The sequence below is a fragment of the Filobasidium floriforme genome (genome assembly GCF_021052385.1).
Source record: "Filobasidium floriforme strain CBS 6241 chromosome Unknown HD553scaffold_11, whole genome shotgun sequence".
Classification (NCBI taxonomy): Eukaryota; Fungi; Basidiomycota; class Tremellomycetes; order Filobasidiales; family Filobasidiaceae; genus Filobasidium; species Filobasidium floriforme.
In genome coordinates, this window is record NW_025763632.1 from 597,180 (window position 1) to 620,662 (window position 23,483).

Below are 23,483 nucleotides of genomic sequence, written 5' to 3' on the forward strand. Positions count from 1 at the left end.
TATCAGGTTGCAGGTTGATATATCGAAAGCACATAGTGTATACATCACCAGTCAGCCATCACCAGCCATCCAGCTTCAAGTCTAGACACCGCCACCTCTTGTTTTCGGCGAAACTTGCGGATCCTTGCACCTCCGCTACAACCCTTCTTGACAAGCAAAACACCTGGTCCACCGTTCTCCTTGGGGAGACGAACGATGTCAAGGCGAGTCGCATCATTCCCTCCAACTCCTCTATCGTATCTCGTAGCTAAACTTGAATCTTCTCCAATCCAGGCGCCGAGAAGAGGCTGACCTACAGAAAGCCCTGCACCTGTCGACCCAAGGCTCTCACCCTCCTCCATCTTCGGTCTTTCTATCCTCCTCCTCACCCATCCAGATCCCTTCAGGCTTCCGGCTTGCCTTCCAGTCCGAGTCGACTCAGGGCTCGACCAACATTCAATTCTCCGACAACAACACCGGCAGCGGTAGTGGTAGCGGCAGCGGAGGCAGTGCGAATCCTAGCACATTTCAAGGTTTCCAAGGAGGAATCTTTGCGGGTCTACAGACACCCGTCATCGAATCCGATCGCTCGACATCGATTCTGAGTCCTACGATGGTGGCTACTGCCGCACATATCAGCCCAGGACGTGTACAGTCGAGAAGCGGGAACGGAACGAGGCCGCGTCCTATACTGGATGACGACGATGTGGTAGCAGGCAGTGAGGATGATGAGACGGAAGAGGAGGAGCCATTCGAGGCTCTCCAGCGATCGGCTCAGAATGGATATAGTCAGTGCCAAGCCAGTCCGGCTCGGAACCGAATAGCGTGGATCTGACAACTGCTTCGACCAGACCGACCCGTACCGTCTCTTGCAGCCTCTAAACCCATGTCACCATTGCCGATCCCACCTTCCGAAACGATCGAATCCTTCCCCGCTTCCTCGAGCTCCAAACACGCGAAATCATCTCACCCTCTCAACCAGTCCAACGTGCCGCCGAAGTACGTCTCATCTCCCATTGAAGGCTTCACCACATCAAATTCCGACGACCGGAAAGGCAGCTCGTCTACCAACCCTTCGCGAGACCCGCAGATGGCTTGTATCATGCTCTCGGCCCCCACGGAACATGTACGCGCGAGGCCTCAGCCCAAACAACGCCGCAAGGCTGATCAAGACGCAATGAACGGATCGCCGATGGATGTCGAAGCCGGTCCTAGCGACGTCAGCGGGCAGGCGAGTGGTAGTCGAAGTAAACCGGCCGAAGAGAGCTCGGCGGCGAAGCCATCCTCTCCACAAGGGAGCTCTCCCGTGCGAAGTAAACGCGTAGTCGTCTATTCGGGCCGAAGCATTCATCACAAGAAGCGAAAGATCATGCTCAGTGACAGTGAAGCGGAAGAAGAAACCACGCAGCCGACCATCGATCAAGAGCTCGCTACGGCGGTCGTTGCTGCAGAAGCGGGTCGGACGAGTGCTAAACCAGATTCGAAACGCAAGAATCAGAGCGATGGCGAGGACCGTCCTTCCAAGAAGACTCGAGGGAGAGAAGACGTGATAGCCGTCGAAGGAAGCGGCAATCGGGAAGGTTCGATCGACCCGCTAGATCTGGGCCATGTGGATGCGAATGTGACACCGGTGAAAAGCCGTGTAGTAGTCGAGATTGATAGCGGGAAACGGTCTGGGAAGGAGGCCGTTGTAGACGGCGACGAAGAGGACGATCTTATTGTCATATCGACAGACAAGACCAAGCCAAAGCCAAAGCCAAAAGCCAAATCGCGAGCCCGAGACGATGACGAGGACAATTTCGATGAGGACGATCCATTTGAAGGTCTGGCTCCCGATGCAGCTATGGCCGATTCTGACGAGGAGGACGACTTCGTCCCACCAGGTCGCAAACGCAAACCAGCCGCCAAATCCAAGAAGGCACCGGCAAAGAAGGAGAAGAAACCGGCAAAGGCGAAAAAGGGAAGTGCATCGAAATCTGCAGCGCCGACGCCAGCAACCGTATCTACCGTGGATGATCATGTCGAAGCTGAGCCCGAGGTCACGCAAAGCGAGGTACCGGGGACGGCCAGTACCATCAGCGTTCAGGCGGAGAGCGCAAAAGCGGTCGAGCCGAAAAAGGGAGCAAAGACGGTCAAGAACGCCAAAGACAAGGCCGCTATCCCTGATAAGCCGGACCCGACACCTATGCAGAGCACTTCAGCCGAGTCAGTATCAAGCAAACAACAGAAGAATGCAGAGAAGAGCGCAGAGTTCATCGAAAGCGACCAAGAGGACGAGGTCTTGCCTTCGTCGAAAAAGCATGCGGCGAAGTCGACGGCGGGAAGCGAGAAGGTGGGTGGCGGTTCCTCGTCAGCCAAATCAAAAAGCAAAGGCAAAGTCATCGCTAGCGATGCGGAAGACGAGGAGGAAGCACGGACCGAGGCGGATGTAAGTTGGTTCCGGAGCAACCGTTCCGGTTTCGCTGCTAACTGTTGCCGGCCGTGTTCAGACCGAAGCGAGCGGAACGAAAAGCACGGCCGCAGGCTCGACCGGCTCTCACAACACTGCACCAGTACTCCAACCGACTTCTATTTCTCAGCTCAACGTACCCAAGGAAGAGCCGACCAGAAGCAGATCGCCGAACTTTGTAGTGGGCAAAGATGGCAAGATTATCGAATTCCGAACGAGTGAGTGGTCTAGATTGCCGTTCCTCGAGGCTGTCGTTGTTGAGCAGTTCCTACCTTTACCTTTCAGCTCGAGATGATCTTCCCAAGGTCGTCTCCAATACAGGCGGGGTCAAGCGGATGGGCATGTCCCGATCGTTCCGTATCCCTTCTCTGCATCGCAACATGAAGACACCCCCGAAGAGACTCGCAGCGCCGCCGAAGAAGCCTGAACGCAAAAAGCAGAGTGATGACGAGTATTCCGATGAAGAGCCGGTTGATGAATTTGGCAGGCCGAAGCCAAAGCCGGGTAGCAAGGAGTGGTACATGATGGAAGACTAGACGATTGTTGACGAGAGAGATATGAAGAAGCCGATTGGAAGAGAAACAATATGGTTGTACTAGCTGTTATATATAGCGTCGCAAAATCGCAAGGTTGCAAGATTGCAAGGTCAGGCGCCCAGCCCCAAATATGAAGGGTACGCGATCTGTTAGGGAATTGCGACGTCCCTCAGGTCTGCTGAGATGCTTGGAAGGGTGTCACCTCTGTATTTACAACCAGGTGAGCGCGAACGCATTGTATGAAGAAGGTACGAAAAAGAAAAAGAAATGATGAAGTCAACGATGGACGATGGCGTAGTCAGGACCTGCTTGTCGATTGTCGTTAAGGCGTGTGTCGTGATGGCGGTTAAGGCAAAAGTCAGTGTCTCAACCTGGGAGCGAACGGCGGATGTCGGAGGAAGGGGGTTAAGGCGAGAGTATCGGAGATGGCCGATGACCGACCAGCTATTTCCGAAACGACGGCATCCACGAGGTACGTCAGCAATTCAGCAACAGATTTCATCTCGACCCATATATATACGTCGACCACATGACAATTTGTTCAATCACTCGCTGCCCAATTTCTACCCATGGCTACCATATCATAATCATCGCAATAAAGATATACCCTTACGCCGATAAATAGTGGATTCGGCACAACTATAATGCAAGAGAAACCCGAATCCCCTGCGACCTGGCCGATCGCCCAGGAAAAGTACGATGGGCAGGTATCCCTCGATCATACCGACAAGATTCCAGGCTCGGTCTCTGACTCTCGAAGCCGATCGACGTTGAGGGCCATCCTCCTTGCTCTCATCTGTTGGCAATCATATCGATTTTACGAGGGGCTCGCCTCTCGACAATGGTCAGGCTCCCGTACCGATGAGACGACAGACCCTTATGCGGCCGGTCTCGCCGATAAAGGTTGGAAACTCGGCAATGAGGTCGTAGATCACACCTGGCTAGACTCTTTCGCATCTGATCACGAAGACTCGATGAGAAAACACCACTCTGGGCATCATGGACATCGTGGACATCATCATCGTTGTGGGAAACATCACCATCACCCCCACCCGATCGGACCCAAGGAAGCAGAAGCGTTATTCCTCAAAGTCCCTAACAACGATAGTGTCGCAGCGTGAGTCTACAGGAACAAGGCAATAATGATCGCAAGCCCGTTGACTGACGCCTCGAAACGGTGCTTGACGAAATGCAGGGCGTCTAAGCGGTACACTGCCTAGTGAGTCATCGTACCATCGCAGCCACAACCCCTCGATGCAACGGACCGCTGACCAAACCCACCTTGATTCCCTTCACTTAACCTCACGTAGCCCCCACCTCGCCGGCACCGGGGAAGATCTATTTTCTGCCTTGACCTTGAAAGCAGAGTATGAAGAGTTCCTGGGCATCCCCTTTTCGGCTCCTTACGACAAGATCTGGCCGGCTGGAACACCTGAGAATCAGGCTGCTATTCGTGATCTGAAGGACAAAGACGAGCCTGAAGTTTGGATCGATACTGTGAGTTCCTAAGTCTTGTGTGATGTCCTGCGATCTTTCGCTGATAGGTTTGCGTTTTTCCCGATTATTGTCGCTAGTACTACCCGTTGATGAACAAGCCCGTTTCGAGGTCGGTTGATATCCTTCTGCCCGATGGTAACGGAGCCGTGGAATGGTCAGCCAAACTCCGGGAGGATATCGTGGAAGGCGATCCCGATTCCGTATTCCGGGACGAGGTGCCTACCTTTCACGGCTTGTCGGTCTCTGGCAACGTCACCGGCAAGATTCTGTTTGCGGGTGAGTCAGAAGCGTATTCCAGGCTCAGGAGCGCAGTTGACACTCCTGTACGCAATCAGGTTATGGGAGCAAGCAAGACTTCGAAGCCCTAGAAGCGAATGGCTACGATTTGCGCAAGGAACCCACAATCGTCCTCGTCAAGTATGGGAAAGTCTTTCGAGGACTCAAGGTCAAGGCTGCTCAAGAAGCCGGGGCGATCGGATGTCTGATCTACTCTGATCCCGGTGATGATGGCGAAAAGACCATCAAGAATGGTCACATGCCGTATCCAAAAGGCCCGGCCAGACAGCCGTCCAGCGTACAGAGGGGTAGCGTGCAGTTCCTCAGTAGCTACCCAGGCGATCCATCCACACCAGGATATCCCGCCTATAAGAACGCCAGCCGAGTTCCGGGAGGCAATTTCCCGGCGATTCCGTCTTTACCTATCAGCTATGAGGACGCGCTGCCACTACTTCGCATGGTGGAGGGACATGGACGACTCGCTAAAGAGGTCGGGGCCGACTGGGAGGGTGGTCTCACTGATGAAGTTGAATACTGGACCGGACCGAGCCAAAAGGACGTACGGTTCGTGAACGAGGTGGATACGAAAGAGACTCCAATTTGGTCGGTATTCGCTTACATCCCGGGGCATATCAAGGTAAGTGGTCACCTCTTCGCACCAATTACTGGATCGAACTAAACCACACACCCACCTACCTATAGGACGAAGTCGTCGTCATTGGTAACCACCGCGATGCGTGGGTTCTAGGCGGGGCTGACCCATCTTCAGGTACGGCCACCGTACATGAGATCATGAAAGGGTTGGCAGCGCTCAGACAAAGAGGCTGGAAGCCAATGCGATCGATCTTGATCGCCAGCTGGGATGCCGAAGAGGTGAGCTGCAGAGTCGAGTCACCAGAATCTTAAATTTGTGCTGACGAGATGCTTTCGGATCCCGTATCGCTAGTACGGTCTCATATCATCCACCGAGTTCTGCGAGGACTTTGGCGAATGGCTGCAACAGAACGTCGTGGCGTATCTGAACATCGATGTCTCGGTCTCCGGCTCGAACTTTCATGGTGCGGCATCTCCATCTTTAGCCAACTTATTACGGAACGCAGCGATGGAGATTGAACACCCTAGCGACCCGCACCGAACCTTGTGGGAGATGAAAGACGGAGGCGACTGGACAAGCTACAACGCGGATGTGAAGGGGCACTTCCAAGAAGACATGTATTCGTCTAGCACCAACTCGATCGGCATCAAGGCGCTTGGGTAAGCCGGGCGTTCTTACGCGATGACGTTCTGGTATTCATTCTGCTGATCTGACTGGATAACAGATCTGGATCCGATTACACCGCGTTCTTACAGAGATTGTGAGCTTGGACGCATGATCGCAACTTTACACACGGCGATGCTAAGAGCCTGTCTTTTGCTATCAGCGGAATTGCGAGTACGGACATGGGCTATGGAGGCGGGCCAAACGACCCCCCATATCACTACCACTCGTTCGTCTCTGTCGACCGCCCATGCAAGACCCCCTCGATCTGACATTTCGCTATGGAAAACAGCATCTACGATTCGCACACGTGGCAAGCGCGATACGGTGATCCGGGATTCCACAAACACGCCGCGGCTGCGAAGATGCTCGGCTTGATGAGTAAGTTTTCGCCATCCTATATGCCTCAAACACGAGACTGGTACTGATTACTCAGCTACGACACAGCTTTGCGAGTTGCAGACTCCATTCTCCTGCCTTTCAACTTGACCCAATACGCCCAAGACCTCTCATTATATCTGGCCAAGTAAGTTTCCGTTGACCTGCGAACAAAGTGAAGGGGTTCTGATGCGTATTCGATATGCTAACTAGAGTCGAGGGTATCGCCAAGACCCAGAAGTTTGAGGTGAACTTCGATGGGCTCAGGGATTCGATAGGCCTGCTGCAAAACGCCACGATCTCGCTTCAGCACCACTCGAACGCTCTTTTGAAACGTCTCGCAGAGCTTTCACCCCGAGCGGGATCTCCTCATCTCTCGCTCGTTTCTCGAAAGAATGCCATTGGCAAGGTTTTAAAGGAGCTCCGGTCGATTAATAAGAAATTGGCTGGCTTCGAGTCTGGTTTCCTCTCGGCCGAAGGTATTAAAGAAAGGGAATGGTATAAGCACAAAGGCACTGCTCCTGGAAAGGTGAGGCAACGGACTTCATCTGCGAAAATGCATCGATGCATGCTAAACGCATTTCCCCTGCTCTCTCGGCTGTATGGCTCTTTCAGTGGCTTGGGTGAGTACCCGGTATGACAATACATCGGGATGCAGCTGATCGACCTCATTATAATTCCATATCCTAGTTACGGGGCCACGACCTTCCCCGGCTTGACGGAGGCCATGACGATCGATCGAGACGTCAAGGCGGCACAACGCGAAGCAGACGAATTGACGTATCTGATTCAGAAGATGTCAGAGCGATTGATGGTCACGCAGTAAGAGCGTCCGCTCTGTTTCATATCGCTCAAGATTGCTATGTACAAATGCAGATATGCGTAAATACAGTTCGTAAGAGAGACTAGTCGATCTTGATATCAGCCACAGGAGATGTCGCCCCACTCCTGTCGCTGTGGTCCTCAGACCCGGCGAGGTTAGTCGAAGAAACTCGTGGGTTTTTCATATCGTTCCAAGGCATCACGAAGTTGCCGGACAGGTCCGATATCGAAGTCATAGGAGAGTCTGGCCTGGTTTGCGGCGAGTTGTGGGAGGAGTCTGACGAGTCCAGAGACATGCCCTGGTCCGGAGATGGGCGGCTTGCAGTGTCGGACGCGGTAGAGCTGCTATTTCCTATGCTGGGAGTCGCGGATGTCGGGATTGATTCTGTCGTGGATCCCACGTCGGCAGCCTATAAGATAAGTAGTCGAGTTCAGTCTGCGTGTACATCATCCGTATGCAAAATCGAACCTCACTTGGAATTTGGCCAACGCGGAACCGCCTAGCGAATCGTTGGTGCGCCGGCGGTAGAACAACAGGTAGGCAGCCGAGTTCTAGGAAAAAGTTTATACGCGGCAATGTAAACAATCGTTCAATCTTGTCGCCGGATCTTCGCTCACCTGGGCCGAAGAGACGTCCGTCAAGTTGACACTACTGTCATCATACTTGTACCAGTTGCCGTCTTCGACATTCTTGCAGACCGCGGTGTAATGGCCTCCACCGCAAGATCCGTAGTGCTGGTCGATTGCGACTACCAGGCCAATCAGAGTCAGTCGCGTCGAGACAGGAACGCATACGTACAGACTCACATAGATCGTATACCAAGGGCTTCGTTGCATCCTCAAGTCCAAGAGCACCCAGATCCTTCCCGTTCGTCTCTAATGTTCGAGCTAGACGCAACTCATCACATCGGTCTTCCAGGCTGAGATTCTCCACAGGAAAATCGACGTTCTGATCAATCTGTGCAAGATAGGTACGATAGGCTGACTGATCAATCATCGGAGTTCGAAATGAGCGCCGTTCGAGCGACTGACTTTGCTTCGATAGTAGGACCCAGAAGAGCTAAAGCGCTTGAAACAGATGACCAAGATATCCGGTGCGTGATAAATTTCCATCTTTTTCGTAGCAGCCTGGTGCTTCTTGCACTGTGAATCCCGGTATCGATCAGATAGGTCTTGACGGAGGACATGCGCGCCAACACTCACGTTCGAGCAATACCACAAGTCGTTCTCGCCCAAAGTTTCCTCTCGTTCGAACTCGTCGAGACAGTCATCCAGGGTTACCCCTTTTTGAGACCTGGTCTGCACTCTTCGCCGTTCAATTTCGATAGCGCCGTCCACATGCTTTAGGAAAGCTTCTTTGGAATCGTAACGGCCGAGACCATTCGAACCCATGAAATGCTCGAGCACAAAGTTATCCTTCCATTCCACGGCAATAATGTCATTCTGGAATACGAGCTGCTGCGGTGGCTTTTCTTCCTCGTCCTCGCTTGGAGGGGATGATCCCGCAAATCTGTCGAATGCGCTTCGTACACGATGCATCATCCCAGCTTTGGGTTGACGACGTTCTGAGATGCTGTCGCGTCTGCTATGGTCTATATCGTGTGCAAGAGCTCCGTCTCCCAACCTACGAGAGCCATAGAAACCGAGATCGAGGATGTCTGCCAGTCGACGAGGTCCAGTCATGCTGGAAGCAGACAAGCGGGTGTCCGAACTGTTACGGCGGCCATCCGACTCGCTCTGACTGATGGTGAGTTCATCCACGGTCTCGGCTACGCTTTGGGCGAGCGCATCTTCGCCATCTCGATTGTCCGTCTTTGTCTGTAAAATTTCGTCCCACTCTATCTCTGTTGGGAGGGACACCAGTCCTGCGAACCGTTCAGCAACGATGCGACGTATTTCTTGCGGATCTTTACTCTGAGCCATCGTCAGCGCAATAAAGAATGGAAGCGAGCATGGCGTCTCGCTGCGTTGCCTCTTCCTGTCGGCCGAGGGGAAGGTATAGACGGGCACGATGACCAGGTCCTGTCCTTTCTTCGTCACGACTCGCGTCCCTTGATAGCCTTGTATAACCTGACAAGGTAGCTGATGCATGACGATCGCATCTCCAGCGTTGTCGGCCACCGAATCGTTGTTAGACGGATATGACCAGATTTTATGATTGTATTCGTCCGTGGTGACAAGCTGGGGTAGGAACGAGCGGCATTAGTACGCATAGGCTATATCGAAGATTGCGATATCTGAGATTTACCGTCGCTGGGTCCATTCCACATATGTCGGCCACTTTCTTCTTGATGTCCGCATAAGTGCTGCTCTGATTGTATTGTACCTCGACCTAACAAAAGGAGAAACGTAAGCCTAAAAAATTGACGACAGTACTTCAAACCACCAACCTTGATCCTTTGCGCTTTGGGGTCCCAAGGTTGGACGGTGATCTCGCGGGCCTTCAAACGATTGACAGGGATAGGCACGGTCAAGTACATGAACTAGATGACGCAAGCGATATTAGTATCTTGTCGGTTCCTGCCTCTTGCTCGTGTCAGCACATACCGGATCCAGAGTAATGGATTTCTGTAGAGGACAGAGAGGTATAAGTATTGAACTTGTCTGGGAACATGACCGATTTGCTGAAGCGACTGACCTTGCTGCAGTCGGGGCAGATCAGAGTGCTCTTCAGCTGTCCCTGGAAGAGGTCAACGATGACGCTATCGTTCCTCTTTTTATATCCGTCCCAGCATTCCTTTGCGAACAAAGCGAGATCTTCTTCATTACCGCCGTCTTTCCAATCCGGCTTCTCGATGTATGGCTTTTTCTGAATCCGGTTCAAATCCTCGTGCAATCCGTCGAGGAGGAACGCAATCAATTCCTGCGTGTCTTGTTGGCCATAGCCAGCGAACGATGGTGCGAAGCGTCCAATCATCTGCTTGAACTCCCTTGGTGTGACAGCGTTCGAGTAACTTCCATAAAATCGCGAGGTCGATGCCGCAGAAGTAGATTCGCTCCAGATCTGCTCGATTAGTCCCCCAAACTTGTCGGCGACCTGACCTTTCATGCCTAGCGGGTTCGAACGATTAATTTCGGACTTGTAGAAACCTCCTGTTGCGCGAGGGAGGTCCGTATTGAAAAAAGCTGTTAATCTCCCGGTAGCCAAGCGCGATCAATAAAATGACACCCACGTTGGAAGTATTCGCTCAATTCTTTGGTATTAGACAAGCACTGCAAACCGCTGTTCATGAAGCACGTGTTCTAGACGTAGCGAATGTATAAGTTCAGCACATTGTTGAGAAACGACCGGGTCGACGCTTACCCCTAGATTTGTCAACCCTTTCAATCCTCTGGGTTGCCGCTTCTTTTGGACGGAAGCCTCCTGCTTCTGCCTACCGATTTCCGAGGATGAAGCTCTTGTCGCATCGCCCGAGAACAAGGCTGGTTGACTGAAAAGAGGTGCCGGTACAGCGGGACGCGGGGCTCGCGCTTCCGGGATCTCTTCAGCCATGCCAGCTTCGTTCAGCTTGACGGGCCATTGAAGATCCGTTGCGGTTCCCTCGGCGATTTCGAGCGCGACGCAGTCCGCGTCCTCGATATCGACGTCTGACAATAACGGATCTTTACCGTAATCCGGAGATGGGCTGGTACTGATGCATTTGCCTGACAAGGCGGAGAGTAGATGCGACGGAAGCTGCCTGGTCGCTTCTCGCATCAGAGGTCCCGAGGCGGGACCGTTCAAGGATGGGTCAATCCCCTCGGTCTCGAGCGCCTGAGCTTGTGCTTGAGCCAACTGATCCGGGTTGACTTGTACCTGCCAAAGTCTGGTTCGCAAGTCTTTCGAGGGTTCCCCGTCAAGCTTGAACGCTTTCCGCACTGCTTGGTGCAATTCAGAGACCTGAGTGGTTGAAGGGAAGGACTGTCTGAAGGGTTTGCCGTCGGAAGGGAGGTGGGCCGATGTTGAGGAAGACCGAAACACGCAGAAAAACTTGAGCATGATGGGATTGAGCTCGATCTTGAGATGGCCGTGAGCGTCAGAAACGACAGGCCGCCGGACCGCAGCCTTCTTCGTACGTTCGTCTCCGAACCTATAGAATGTGGCAAGCTCAGTGCGATTCGAAACAGACAGCGGTCAGAATGTGGGAACGAGACTCACCATTCGACAATCTTTTCCCATCCGCTTTCCTCGACAAAGACAACATCACCCTCGGGTTCCTCCGCTACATCCTTGCCCTTCCTGCCAGTCTCGCGAAACTCGACGAGGTTCGGCAGGAGCTTGAATTCGTGGGTTCTCCCTTCAGGTTGACAGGTTCCGTGGAAAGGGTTCCCAGATGCGAACGGTCCCATACGGTCTAGCAGAGTATGGGCAGGCTGCGGCGATTTCAAGAACCGGGCCTCGGGATTGGAGAGCTTTGCAGCAGCGCTAGGAAGTACCCTCGGGGGCGGGTAATCTTCCGGGTAGGCTAGATGGCGAAGCAGGAGGTACCACGATGATGGCAAGAGATAAAATGCCTTGTCAGGATGAAGAGGAGCGTTCACAGCAGCTAGAGTGTCAAGCAGGATTGTGACACGACCCTCACGTAAGCATCCCGTATTCTGCCGTATTGTCTAGGATATTGAACGTACCTCGCACGATCTCGAATTGCTCCCTCAGGGTAGGCGAGACACTCGATGCATTGGATACCGCTTGATCCTTCTCACGTTCGTCGTTGTCGACCAGCATATTCCCGGCGGTTGCGTTCTCTGCTCCCTCCCTCTCATTTCCAGCTACTGGGACTTGTCCCGAGTCTGTACCAGACAACCCCTCGCTGCTCACAACCTTATCGACCTCTCCGGCTAGGGGTGGAAAAACCTCTGCCATCTTGGTCGGAATTTGAGTGTTCGTAGCGTTCTCTCCCGTCGGAAGGCTGACGACCGGTGATGATTCTCGACTTTGCAGATGTTCCTCTGACATGGTTCTTTTCGGCGAAGAGCTATCTCCCGGGCTCTCTATATCCCTCTCCTGTTCCGGTGTGAAAGATCTCGGACGCTTGTTGTTGCTATTGCTCGTTTGATTGCTCTTATTATTGTCTGATGATGGGGTATACGAGTTTTCGTCTGAAGTCAAAGGTAGATTCTGCATCAGGTCATCAAGCTCCGCAGTGGGCGACGAGGACAATTTGTGAGTTGTCCGAAGCAGCTTTGAGGGGAGTGGCTCGTCCTCCGATACCAAGTGATGTTGGCGATTCGAGCTGAAGGACCATGGTGTGGAATGAGAGCATGCGAGGTCGAGGCCGTCGAGGTCCAGAAAACGTCCGCGGCACTCGAAGTTCTCGGATGCAATGACCGACTTGCGATCTGATCAGAAGGGTCAACCAAGCCAAGACGTGTTCTTGTTACCTCAGCCTTTCGGCTCCAGATTATCGTCATTGCGGACCAGATCTGACAGGCAAGGTCGTTGTATTTTGTACACGAGAAAAAAGACGCAAACTGCAACCCCCGCCAGACATCTTTCAATACGGCTGATCCCCCATATCCAGCTTCTCATCTCGACTTCCGCCGACTTGCAGATTCTGCCTATCCCGTTCCAATTGCTTCTTTGTCTCTTCGCCCATCTTGTCTTGCCTCGCTGCTTCGGCCGCTTCCATCTCTCGTCTCATAGCTGCCTCCTCTTCCGTCAATTTGACTGCGTCTTCCCCTTCAAAGGCATCGTCCGGTATCCGTCCTTGCCTAATGTCAGCGTTAGAAGGTTAGTGTCGCCATACAAGCAGAGAATACTAGGATATTGACTGACTGTTCGGTAACACCGCCTTTCAACAAGTACAGAAACTGATCCGACCCGATCGGTCCTGGACCGGTTTGATATGCCACTGATTACGCAGGTGAGCTGTTGCGTCAGCTTCCGATTCGCCAACGGTGAACGTCAATATCTTACCTTGCGTATTGCATCTCGAGCACATGAAAGACTTTCTTAGTTCCAGCCGTTTGTCATCCCGTCTAACCAAATATCATCAACGTTAGTCCGGGACGGCAACCAGAGGTACACGTTGACACTCACCGCTTTACTAGACACCTCGACCCCTCCTTCGCACTCAATTTGAACTTTCTCGCAGACTGTAACGGCAGGTCCATCCCATCCTTGCATCGAATCACATAGGATTCATCCGTTCTGAAGAGAGCATAACCAGAGTTATAATCGATTTCCCGTCAGATCGCTCAGATTAGTCGCACGCGATCCAGGCAGCTCACTTCCGTCTAGGTAGCTTGTCCAGCCCACGATCGATGACCAACAAAAACTCCCCACATAGACAGTAGAATGTCCGGAGGATGGCTTGTGACGAAGCGGTAGCGGTCGCTTGATCCGAAGAGGAGATCGCTGCTCGCGAGACGACTTTCGGCATGGTTCAGAGGAAGCTGTGGAGGTGCTGGTGTTGTGTACTCGGTAAGGGCACTGGCAAAGTGCAGAGAGGGATGATGTTGCTTGAAGACGGCGATTAAAGATGGACTTGTTGGGCGATCGACAATCCGAGAGGGTACAGGTCGAAGATCAGAGAGAGATACATCTGAGTTTGCGTCGATCGAGGGAGATCAGACGATCAGACGAGAGCGAGAATGCTATGCTGCACACCTCGAACTCCCGGGCGCGCGAGGCAGTCATCGAAGCTCGACTAGCGTAGTTGGGAAATCATCCAGAGGTGAATGGGCTCGCGCGCGCAGCGGATGTCCCGGACACACAGTGTTGAATCCCTCCGACAACCTCCGTTCGAGCCCGCATGACAGTACTTACTTTTGCCTTAAATTCGCCAAATCGACATCCGCCAAACCGACATCCAGCATACAGGTTCCCAAATACGCCATCGTCATATAAGCTTCTCTTTTTTCTTCTTTTTCTTACAGTCGGCATCTCTCAACGAAATTGTTTACCGCCTGCATGCATACAGCGTGTCATGCTTCATGCACCTGTTTATGGAAATTCCGTATCGACTTGTAACTTGGTGTGGTTCGTAAAGTCGTGAGGATCGCTCCTCTGCTTGCTGCTTGCGTGTAATTGCGCGTGTAATCGCCGAGCCATCCACGCATGTCGTCAAATCGTCAATCTCGTGACTGCAAGGCATCTACTTCGGCTCGTAGTCTTGCTCTTTCTCAAAGGCTCAACGTTGATCCGTTGCACCGTTAACGCATTTATATTTCGTCTTGGGCTCTGAGGTTTCACTGCGCTCTAAGGGGGATCAAGTTTCCCCTCGCTCCTCATAAGCCGACACCCGGAATGCGCACCGGGCATTCGATTCTAGCTTTCAAATCACTATGCCTATTCAGGTGCAAACTCGACGAAGGTCTCTGTCATATGCTCCCCAGGATGACGGTACTCATCGCATTCCAGCAGTTATCGATCAACCTTTCGTTACCGGCAGCGACACTGGCGAGTCATCACGCAAGAGCACTCGACAACGATATAAGACCGGAGCCTTTCCCAGCGGATCTCGAGCCGGACCTGGGCCTAGCACTCTTGAATATGCTCAGCGAAAGGACGACAAGGGTATAAAGGTGAAGTGCTCGAGTAACCTCAGCATCAATATACACTCTACGGACGGATTTGGTGGAGCCTTGACAGTGACCGACATCAGCAAAATACCATGGGGTCGACCGGGAGATATCGTGGAGGTGCGGCCGGCTCGTGCCACAACGGGACGGGACGGCGGACCTGGTCAAAGATCTCGAGGTCTGGGAGAGAACACTCTGCCCTCGAAGTTCGCGGATAATTCTGTCCGAAGTAAGGATCGGGTGAAGGGCAACTTTCTCTTCAAGCTTCGAGGCAATGACGAGCAGCAGCTACGCAGGTTGACCGCTGTGAGTCAATTGGCGGCGGCGTTCTTGCAATGGAACGAACTCACATTGTAGTTTCGTTGCTGCAGGCCATCTCCGTGTCTGAACAAGTCTCCCAGGTCTTTCCGCTGCCCAATCGTTCCGAGGTCATCCTCACCAAAATCGAAACATCCGAAGTCGAAGCCGACTTTATCGAGCTCTACTTTACCGGCCAGTACTTAGGTCGTGCGGACATGTGGAGACTTGGGATGAGTCTCGAGGACAAGTGCGTCTTTCTGAGGCAGAAAGTGGAATTCGCTGGTATCAGAGCCGAGGTCAAGAATATTTATATTAAGGGGAAGAAAGTCAGTCACACATAAGATTTTAGTTGACGTTGGTCGATAGGCTCATACCGAATCGCTACGTCATTTGCAGAGAGCGAGCGGATACGTTACGTCCACAACCAAGACGATCTTTCGCAGCAAGTCGGCACAGTCCTACTTGTTCCTGCAACTTTGCAAGGAGATGTTCGATTTTGATGAGGATGGAGAACGGTACTATGAGAAGGCTCTTTATGGTAAGCCACAAGTTCACACGAATGTGTTGACTGCATGTGACTGACGCAGAGATCGTGCACACACTACAGGCTTTCTTCCCGAGTTGTTCCAGCGATGGAAGGATACGCAAGCAAATCACGTGGTTACCATCATCATCTTCGCCAGAGTCTTCTACAACGCTGCCGAGATATCTCACCTTGCCAACCTCACACCAGAGGGCAAATTCCTGACTGCGCTTCAACACGATCCGTACCTGGGCCATTACAAGGATTTCTACAAAGTTATCGTCGACTTTGAGACCCGACAAGAATGGCACAGCATTATGCCTGTACTCAAACAGCAAATGCTTGAGACACACGAAGAGATCTTGCTGATCTATCACATCGGCAAGGATGAGGCGGCAGAAGTCAAGATCATGGGCAGACTCGGCTACGTATGTGAGGTTCCTGTTATGTACTCGCTAAACGTTCTGCTGAGACAAAGATCCTCCTGCGACAGGCATTCGAAGGCAATATCCTGGAATGCATGAACTTGGTTTTGAATCCATTTGACGAGTCATATATCGACCGCGATCTTTCTCGAACGGGTCTGTCCATTCTGGTCATTACTCCTGGAGTCGGGCACTTCGCGGTGAACAAGAACATGCTCCGTCTCACTACCGAACGCTTGCTCGACCTGGGTATCACGCTGGACCTCGTTTGTCTCGCTCAATTACCGCTACACGTTACCCCAATATTCAGCTTCATGAGCCATCGGTTGCCTGAAAGCAAGGAAGCGGGCCCATTTCGGGCTTCGAATTTTGGTCGGTTACAAGACGTACTCTATTATGATGCTCCAGATGACGAGACTCGACCGGAAGAAGAACATTACTGTGCGTACGTGGGACAGCATTACGAGACGGCTTTTAGGTGGGCATACCTGATATTGTCTTGGATTTCCTCATACAGCATTGGCTCCTTGGGTGTACTGTTCCTTCTACTCGCGCTCCTACGACAAACCGTTCCGAAGCGACCGTTTCGTACCGCGATGCAAGATGCACGAAATTCAAATGCTAGGGGTCATCGATCACGATCTTACAACTCTCTCGCTGCCTCTCCTCGAGCCAGAAGTCACGCGACCAGTGACAGGACAAGACAAATCAGGAAACGTAACTCCCCGACCGATCTCAGACGCCAATGAAACTCAAGCGCGAAGGATAGCCCACGATCACTTTGATGATCAGATATTCTCAAACGGCGAGGTTCCGATCAGGAATTCGCTTTATCCTCGCGAGCTCTTCTCTCCCGGCATCAGTACACCTGCTCATTCAGTCAATATGGACGCATCTCGTGGGACTAGCGAGAAAGGGACAGTCACCCCGAAGCCGGTCATCACAAACAGGCCCGGCTATGTGAAAGAAGTGCGGGAAACTCCGACATGGCAAGCAGATGACGCTGCTCAGGCATCTCACCAGGCTACGAAAGGTGTACATCAAGTACAAACACCCGTAAAGGGACGGCCGCTCGCAGACGGCAGTGCCACCGCCTATAACCCCCGAAGCACAACCTCTACCATGACCGGCTTCAGTACACCTAAAGCGATAGGCCGGATGGCTTCACAGAACTTTGAGCCGGTTACGACAACAGGTACAAGTATAGTGAGCGTCTCGCCCCGTGTTGACAAAACGCCTAGGAGCTTGACAAGCAAGATCAGCCGGTCAACACTCTCGAGTATATCTGGGTTGTTCAGGGGATTAAGCTCGCGTCCCAATCCGACCACGCCGATAACGACTACCGAATCAATCGCAACCACAACAAGGTCGTCTTCCTCTGGCAAGCCGGTCGTGCTAGAGATCAACTCAATGACGCTCCATGACGTAGAAGGCATGCCCAAATTGAAGACCAAGGATCAGCAAAGCCAGCACCACCGCCCGATCGACGTCCTCAGTCGTCAAAACAAGAGACTTACGCCATCGACGGGTACCGGCCAGTTGGCAATGTCTGGCGAGTCTCACCCCTTCGGTACCTCCCAAGTCGAGCCTGTGGCGATACCTATAAAGGGTCGACAGACTGATCGACGTACTTCTCGCCGACGGAGTCTCAACCTCGATGCAGCTTCCTTGCAAGACAAGCCAAAAATCACCGCTACTGACAGACATAACGCTCCAACTCGAGCCAACGAGAGAGAGCGGCCGTCCGAGGAAGGTCTGGTTCAAGCAGCGTATTCCCTTCCCTCTCAACGAGGTGGGTCATCATTTCCGTACGGGAACAGCTACAAGCGATCCTACATGAGTAGCATCAATCCATGCCGACCGGGAACGCGTAGCATTGAAAAGGCGAGCAAAGCGAGGCGGTGGCAGCACGCACTTCCGCGCCCAACGTTCACCCAAGACGTCAAGTGGGATAGTCTGTGTGCTCCCGCCTGCCTTCCCTTGACGAGCGACATGGTACCGAAAGAAGAAGAGTTGAAATCTCAATATCACGAGCAACTTTACGTGTTTGATTGCCAGGCAAATCAGCTATCCTTTCTGCTTCGGCCACCATCATCGGGGCAACAGTGGGATCTGCCCATAGAGGTACTGAGGGAGATGGCTTCGCAGAGACTATCTCGTAAGTCGAACGCCAATGCGATAGGTCTCGCTTGCCGAAGGTTGATATAATAGACTTTCATTCCAGAAAATTTCCAGTTCATTGTCTCGGGCGGCAAAGCCAGCCGTGGCGCGGTCTTGTCTCGAGGGGACGTAACGGGTATTCGCAGCGGAGGAGCCTCAGACATCCTCAAGGCCGCCAAGGGTCCGCTATATCTGTCCACACCGAATCAAGTTCATCGGCTGGACTTCGCCATGGACAACCGAAACACGCTCGAAGTGCACAACTACACTCGACGACTAGATTACGCTACTCCCCCCATGGACTACGTCTGTTTGGTCTGGCCAAGACAGCGGAAGGCCTACGAGCTAGGCACCGCGACTTTCAAATATCCCGTTAGTCCTCGGCTCTCGTAATCGCTTACTGAGAGTTCCTGCTTGTTCACGTTCGTGACCATTTTTCGACTATACGCAGACCCGCAACTACGACTTCAACTATCTTGATCGATTGATCTCGGGAGCTGAAGACCGATTGACGGAGGCTCTCCGTTATTGGCGAACCAGATTCATCTTGATCCCATCAGACAAACCTCCCGTGTCTATGCAGGGCTCGACTGGCGAGACCTTTGACGAGCAGGAGATCTATATCACTGGCGCGACTCGCTTGCTCGAACTCATCAGCCGGTATCGGTGGAAAGGCAGCGGTGACGAAGCCAACAATGCACCTCTTAGGCTACTACACACTTGGCTTGCACCCTCCGCCTGCGTAACAGATGCTCGACTCATGGAGGACCTGGAAGCTCTGCATAACAAGACGAATCGGACGGAAACAAAAGGAGAGAAGCAAGGCGAGATCGGGCAAGCTACTCTTCCAATCATTGCCGCAGCTATGCGCAAGTCTGCGAACGGTCTGCGGATCAATGACCGCTGGTGGCAGAAGAACTTTTATTCGGACACCTTCCAGGGAGATGACTTCGTGAGCTGGCTACTTGCCTCTTTCACCGACATCAAGACCAGGGATGCTGCTGTCGAATGGGGACGCAAACTGTTTGATCAGGGTTTGATTGGTGAGTTCATTGGGATGGCTATCAAGATAACGACTGTATCGACTGATACGGGAAGATACTGCTAGAGCATTGCAGTGGTAGTCACGGCTTTCTAGATGGGTGAGTAGAGATGTTCGCGAGATTCCGCAAGATGACCACTGGCTGATAATCTGTACCGCAGATATTACTACTATCGGCTTGGCGGGGCATATGTTGAGAAATCACAGAAAAAGAAAAGCACCGGTTGGTTCTCTCATGGGCGCCACGCGAAACTAGACTCTGCAACCGCATCGGTCCACGAGAAACCATATGGGCTTCCCAATACCCACGGCCCGCTACCTACTCGGACTAAGCGGAAACGCAAGGTGAAGATGAGCCAGACAACGATCTTGGATCTCGACCCTCAACGGCGTAGCGACCGCGCCGAAGTCGCCATCTTGCATTCCGATATCATACATAATGCGAACAATGCGTAAGTGCATGAGTGTCTTGACCCAAGAGGATCCTTCGAAAGCTCACGTCGGTCGTTGCAGATTCCATTTCGAACTTAATTGGATCGGAGTCACGGCCGGACTTCTCGACGACATGCGACAAAGATGGACAGTCCTGGCCGAGAAACACGGGCTCAGGCTGGTCGAAGCTCCCGTCGAGCAGATCAAGGATATAGGAAGGAAGTGTGCCTATCGACCATGCTTCCCGATCCGCCTAGCCCTTGCGCCGCCCGACATCGAGGATCTCGACGAGCGCGTGCCGGAACAGCTCAGAACCGCCAACTTCTTCGAATATGCCATCTTGACCCAAAAGTTTGGGTTCGTACTGGACGTCGAGGCCACGTATCGGTACCCGGACGATCTCGAGGTCGAATATTCCTACCGAAAGGCTGCCGTGTTCGAACATTCTCAATTCGTTCACAAATCCGGCTTGGCCCTTGTGCAATGTATAGGCGGGACGCAAGGATTCCTCTGGAGCGACAACAGATTATTCTTCTCGGCATCGTCGAGATTTCGAGCGGAATCTCAACACACGGCCACGACATTGTCGAAACAACAACAAGCGGACAAGCTGCGAGAGGATTTGTTGACTTTTTGCGCCGACCGAGATGCGCTTGAGGCGTTTTACGCCACCGTACTACCTCCCGCGAGGACAATAGATGTTGACATTCCAGACGAGAGAGGAATGGAGGCGCAGATCGATCAGGTGGTTCGAGGCGAAAGGACTGATGACGAGAATGATGCTACAGGGCCATACGGCGTCTAGCCTATGTCCGGCATCGGTTCCGTGTTCCAAAGGAGGGTCTCCGTGTTCCAAAGGAGGGTCGAAGCTGTATCTATTTACTTCCGGTGATGATCATCGACTTCTAGCCACGCGAGCCTTCTTCTTCTATCCTTCCATCAGTTGTGGGCTAGCTAGACCGGATGCAGAGACCGACGATCTAAACCGCTGGTCCGTTTTGTATTCTATCTTTGTTCTCGTCGCTCCTCTCACAGCTCGTCTCGTATACACGACTACTCATATAGTATATATAGATACACGACATGCCGAAACGCAAACGACAAGATCCCGTTTCTTCTCGACACCCTCGACCTCGGACTTTGGTCCAACTGCTTCCCCCTCGACCTGTTCGCCCGCTTCCTCGCCGCGGTCCTTCTTTGACTTCGGCTCAACTGCTGCTTCCCCCTCATCAATGGAGCTTAGTCGCCCCTTGCGATGAAGACGTCAAACCGGTGGATTGCAAAGGCCAACCCGACTGCGAAGGCCAACACCACTACCGAGGGAGGATATATCTTGTCACGTTCAGGGCAAAGACTTATCTCTGGCCTTATCACTGGTTACCTGATCGCTTGATGGGGTACCATCAAGTCCAGGGAGATACTGAAACTTTCAGTATCGCCCTGTTCGATCTAGAGGTAGGGTTCTCGTTGTCTGAACCCCTGTTAGGCGTCGAGAAGGCTCCAGGGAAGACCGGCTCGATGTATACCTGCGAGGACATATCCGGGAGTAATGTAGAACGTAGGACTAGGGTATATAGATGTAATAACAGATGAAAGACTATATACTACAATGCTGATACAAAGTGGTACAATACAATATGCTCCTTGAACAACTCCGCCGGAGTTGGTACGACTCGAGTCCGGCGTACGCGCGCGTCGCTATAACAGGATCCCCCCGTTACGGGCGAGCTCCGAACGCCCTAGGCATCGCCGTACTCCTCGAAAGCAGGTTTCGGCTTGTTTGGGTATCGTCGATGATAATCCAGCACCGCTTGGTCGTCATGGTGGAAGTCCTCCGGATGTACCCACTCGTTATACTCATCCTCGTAACCTTCCCACCGCACCAGATATTGGGTACGCGTCTGACGTCCCCGCTTCCTGCTCCGCGAATCTACGATCTCAGATACTATCCACTGGGTGTCACCGTTATCCACCACCTCTGGGGGAGGAGGCGGGACCTGTTCCCGCGAGGGCAGCTCATTCCGCTTGTACGGAATCAGCATCGAGACATGGAACACGGGGTGTACCCGCCGCAGTTGCTCGGGAAGCTCCAACCTTCGCGCCATCTTCGCATCTCCCACGACCTCGGTGATCTTGAAAGGTCCGAGGGTCTTGTAGTCCAACTTCTTGTTTGGACGAACCGTCTTGATGTGGTCCGTAGACAACATCACTTGATCCCCGACCTCCATTCCCTCGTCGGGAACGGGTCGCCTCTTTCTGTTGGCGTATTTCGCCATATCTACCCTTGCTTGCTCCAACGCCCGGAGTACCGACTCGTGGATGTTCGAGAGTCGCTCCCTGAACTCATCCGCGCTTTCATTGGGCACTTCGGCCATCCGGATGGTGAACTTGTGGTCAGTCCCCTCGGAGGCCATGAAAGGCGACATCCCTATGGCGGAATGCTTGGAGTTGTTGTAGGCGAACTCCGCCAGAGGCAACAACTCCGCCCAATCATCCTGCTGGAAGTTCACGTAACTCCGCAGGTACTGTTCCAATGTCGAGTTGCTCCTCTCCGTTTGCCCGTCAGTCTCCGGGTGGTATGCCGTCGAGAACCTCCTCTCGACACCCGCAAAAGCACACACATCCCGCCAGAAGCTAGACATGAACAATGTTCCTCTGTCCGAGATGATCTGATCAGGGAACCCGTGCAACTTGACGTAGTGGGAGAAGAATAACTTCGCCAGGTACGAGGCGTTGTTATCCTTTCGACACGGGATGAAGTGTGCCCGCTTACTGAAGCGGTCGACGATTACCAGGATTGCATCCTGGCCCAATGACTCGGGGAGGTCCGTGATGTGGTCCCAAGTGATAGACGACCACGGCTTCCTCGCCGCAGGTAGAGGGGCCAATTCCCCGATCGGCTTTTGTCGGGGACGGCGGTTCTTCTGGCACGTCAAGCACGAGGCCACGTAGTTGCCTACCCAGTCTCTCATTCGGGGCCAATAAAAGTCTCTCGAGAGGAGGTCCTCCGTTTTGTCTCGCCCGTAGTGCCCCGCGAGCTTGCCGTCGTGAACGTACTTCATCAGTCGGACCCTTACCGACTCCACATCAGGGACGTACAGGAGTCCCTTGTAGATTAGGAACCCCTCGCCATCCTTCTTGTAGGGACCCTGCTCGTTGGGCTCCCTCTCCATCTTCTCCAAGATGGCCTTGACTACTTCGTCCGCCTCGTAACCTTGCAACAGGTCTCTCCGGAGGTCCTCGCTGGGAATTGGCAGGGTACCGTTGATCTGTAGATGCGGAGGAATCTCCCGCGCTGTAGCCGAGAGATTCATGGGCCGTAGCATCGTCTCGGTCTGTCTTGGTTCGCTCTCTTCTAGGAGCTCCTCTTTCCGACTCAAGGCGTCGGCCTTACCGTTCATCACCCCCGGCTTGTACTCCAGGGTGTAGCTCAGACTGTTCAACAGCTGGGACCATCTTGCTTGTCGCCTCGACAGTAACTTCTCCGTTCGGAAGTACTCGAGGTTCTTGTGATCGGTAAAGATCCGAATAGGGTGAGGTCCCTCCAGGTAGTGTCGCCATATCTTGCAGGCGTAGACGATGGCCAGCATCTCTCTGTCGTGAACGTCGTAGTTCCGCTCTGCGGGAGTTAACGACTTTGACATGAACGCTACTGGTCGGAGTTTTCCGTCCGAACCTCTCTGCGACATCACCGCTCCAATCGCTCCGGCCGAGGCATCCGTTTCTAACGTTACCTCTGCATCTTCCTGGAAATGCGCCAGTATAGGCGCCTGCGTGAACGCCTTCTTCAGCGTTACGAACGCAGTCTCTGCGGATTCGTTCCATTGAAACCGCACTCCTTTCTTCAGGAGCTTTGTCATCCCCTGTATCTTCTGGGAGTAGTTCGTGATGAACCTCCGATAG

General features: G+C 52.9%; 5 protein-coding genes across 5 annotated transcripts; 3 read left to right on the plus strand and 2 right to left on the minus strand.

Moving 5' to 3' along the window:
• The first annotated feature begins 11 nt into the window (after window positions 1–11).
• HD553DRAFT_350160 (uncharacterized protein) lies at window positions 12–3,425 on the plus strand. The gene is made up of 5 exons (XM_046183512.1): window positions 12–203; window positions 274–767; window positions 831–2,407; window positions 2,469–2,646; window positions 2,714–3,425. The coding sequence occupies exons 1-5, from the start codon at window positions 196–198 to the stop codon at window positions 2,962–2,964; spliced, it is 2,508 nt and encodes an 835-aa protein (XP_046036638.1). The 5' UTR covers window positions 12–195; the 3' UTR covers window positions 2,965–3,425.
• Window positions 3,426–3,938: 513 nt separating this feature from the next.
• HD553DRAFT_272270 (uncharacterized protein) lies at window positions 3,939–7,199 on the plus strand (the record flags this gene model as incomplete). The annotated part of the gene is made up of 14 exons (XM_046177752.1): window positions 3,939–4,081; window positions 4,160–4,183; window positions 4,275–4,461; window positions 4,539–4,737; window positions 4,797–5,374; window positions 5,440–5,610; window positions 5,684–5,991; window positions 6,057–6,092; window positions 6,159–6,224; window positions 6,288–6,376; window positions 6,443–6,521; window positions 6,587–6,902; window positions 6,989–6,996; window positions 7,064–7,199. The coding sequence occupies 14 exons, from the start codon at window positions 3,939–3,941 to the stop codon at window positions 7,197–7,199; spliced, it is 2,340 nt and encodes a 779-aa protein (XP_046036639.1).
• An 81-nt stretch (window positions 7,200–7,280) lies between these two features.
• HD553DRAFT_34893 (uncharacterized protein) lies at window positions 7,281–12,408 on the minus strand. Its single transcript, XM_046183421.1, has 14 exons — window positions 11,804–12,408; window positions 11,334–11,721; window positions 10,500–11,265; window positions 10,369–10,438; window positions 9,834–10,288; window positions 9,743–9,763; window positions 9,586–9,678; window positions 9,444–9,527; window positions 8,399–9,376; window positions 8,228–8,338; window positions 8,003–8,153; window positions 7,814–7,944; window positions 7,665–7,747; window positions 7,281–7,605 (listed from the first exon to the last, which is right to left on the minus strand). The coding sequence occupies exons 1-14, from the start codon at window positions 12,297–12,299 to the stop codon at window positions 7,548–7,550; spliced, it is 3,885 nt and encodes a 1,294-aa protein (XP_046036640.1). The 5' UTR covers window positions 12,300–12,408; the 3' UTR covers window positions 7,281–7,547.
• Window positions 12,409–12,455: 47 nt separating this feature from the next.
• Window positions 12,456–13,823, minus strand: HD553DRAFT_311645 (uncharacterized protein). Its single transcript, XM_046179992.1, has 5 exons — window positions 13,406–13,823; window positions 13,215–13,325; window positions 13,092–13,153; window positions 12,951–13,026; window positions 12,456–12,886 (listed from the first exon to the last, which is right to left on the minus strand). Exons 1-5 carry the CDS (start codon window positions 13,555–13,557, stop codon window positions 12,670–12,672), a joined length of 618 nt encoding a protein of 205 aa, XP_046036641.1. The 5' UTR covers window positions 13,558–13,823; the 3' UTR covers window positions 12,456–12,669.
• Window positions 13,824–15,033: 1,210 nt separating this feature from the next.
• HD553DRAFT_272197 (vacuolar membrane protein) lies at window positions 15,034–20,385 on the plus strand (the record flags this gene model as incomplete). The annotated part of the gene is made up of 11 exons (XM_046177748.1): window positions 15,034–15,324; window positions 15,365–15,536; window positions 15,606–15,949; window positions 16,015–16,387; window positions 16,464–17,516; window positions 17,610–18,104; window positions 18,171–18,478; window positions 18,558–19,149; window positions 19,215–19,248; window positions 19,310–19,600; window positions 19,662–20,385. The coding sequence occupies 11 exons, from the start codon at window positions 15,034–15,036 to the stop codon at window positions 20,383–20,385; spliced, it is 4,677 nt and encodes a 1,558-aa protein (XP_046036642.1).
• Between the last annotated feature and the right edge of the window lie 3,098 nt (window positions 20,386–23,483).

Bases quoted from the DNA above. Each gene is read 5' to 3' on its own strand.
- HD553DRAFT_34893 (XM_046183421.1), bottom strand. From the start codon at position 12,299: ATGCAGAATCTACCTTTGACTTCAGACGAAAACTCGTATACCCCATCA. The intron at 11,722-11,803 runs GTACGTTCAATA...TTGACACTCTAG, and splicing joins GCAATTCGAGATCGTGCGAG to CTGCTGTGAACGCTCCTCTT. The intron at 8,339-8,398 runs GTGAGTGTTGGC...CGGGATTCACAG, and splicing joins ACTTGTGGTATTGCTCGAAC to TGCAAGAAGCACCAGGCTGC.
- HD553DRAFT_311645 (XM_046179992.1), bottom strand. From the start codon at position 13,557: ATGCCGAAAGTCGTCTCGCGAGCAGCGATCTCCTCTTCGGATCAAGCG. The intron at 13,154-13,214 runs GTGAGTGTCAAC...ATATTTGGTTAG, and splicing joins TCGAGGTGTCTAGTAAAGCG to ACGGGATGACAAACGGCTGG. The intron at 12,887-12,950 runs GTCAGTCAATAT...CGCTGACATTAG, and splicing joins AAAGGCGGTGTTACCGAACA to GCAAGGACGGATACCGGACG.
- HD553DRAFT_350160 (XM_046183512.1), top strand. The intron at 2,408-2,468 runs GTAAGTTGGTTC...GGCCGTGTTCAG, and splicing joins AAGCACGGACCGAGGCGGAT to ACCGAAGCGAGCGGAACGAA. The intron at 2,647-2,713 runs GTGAGTGGTCTA...TTTACCTTTCAG, and splicing joins GATTATCGAATTCCGAACGA to CTCGAGATGATCTTCCCAAG.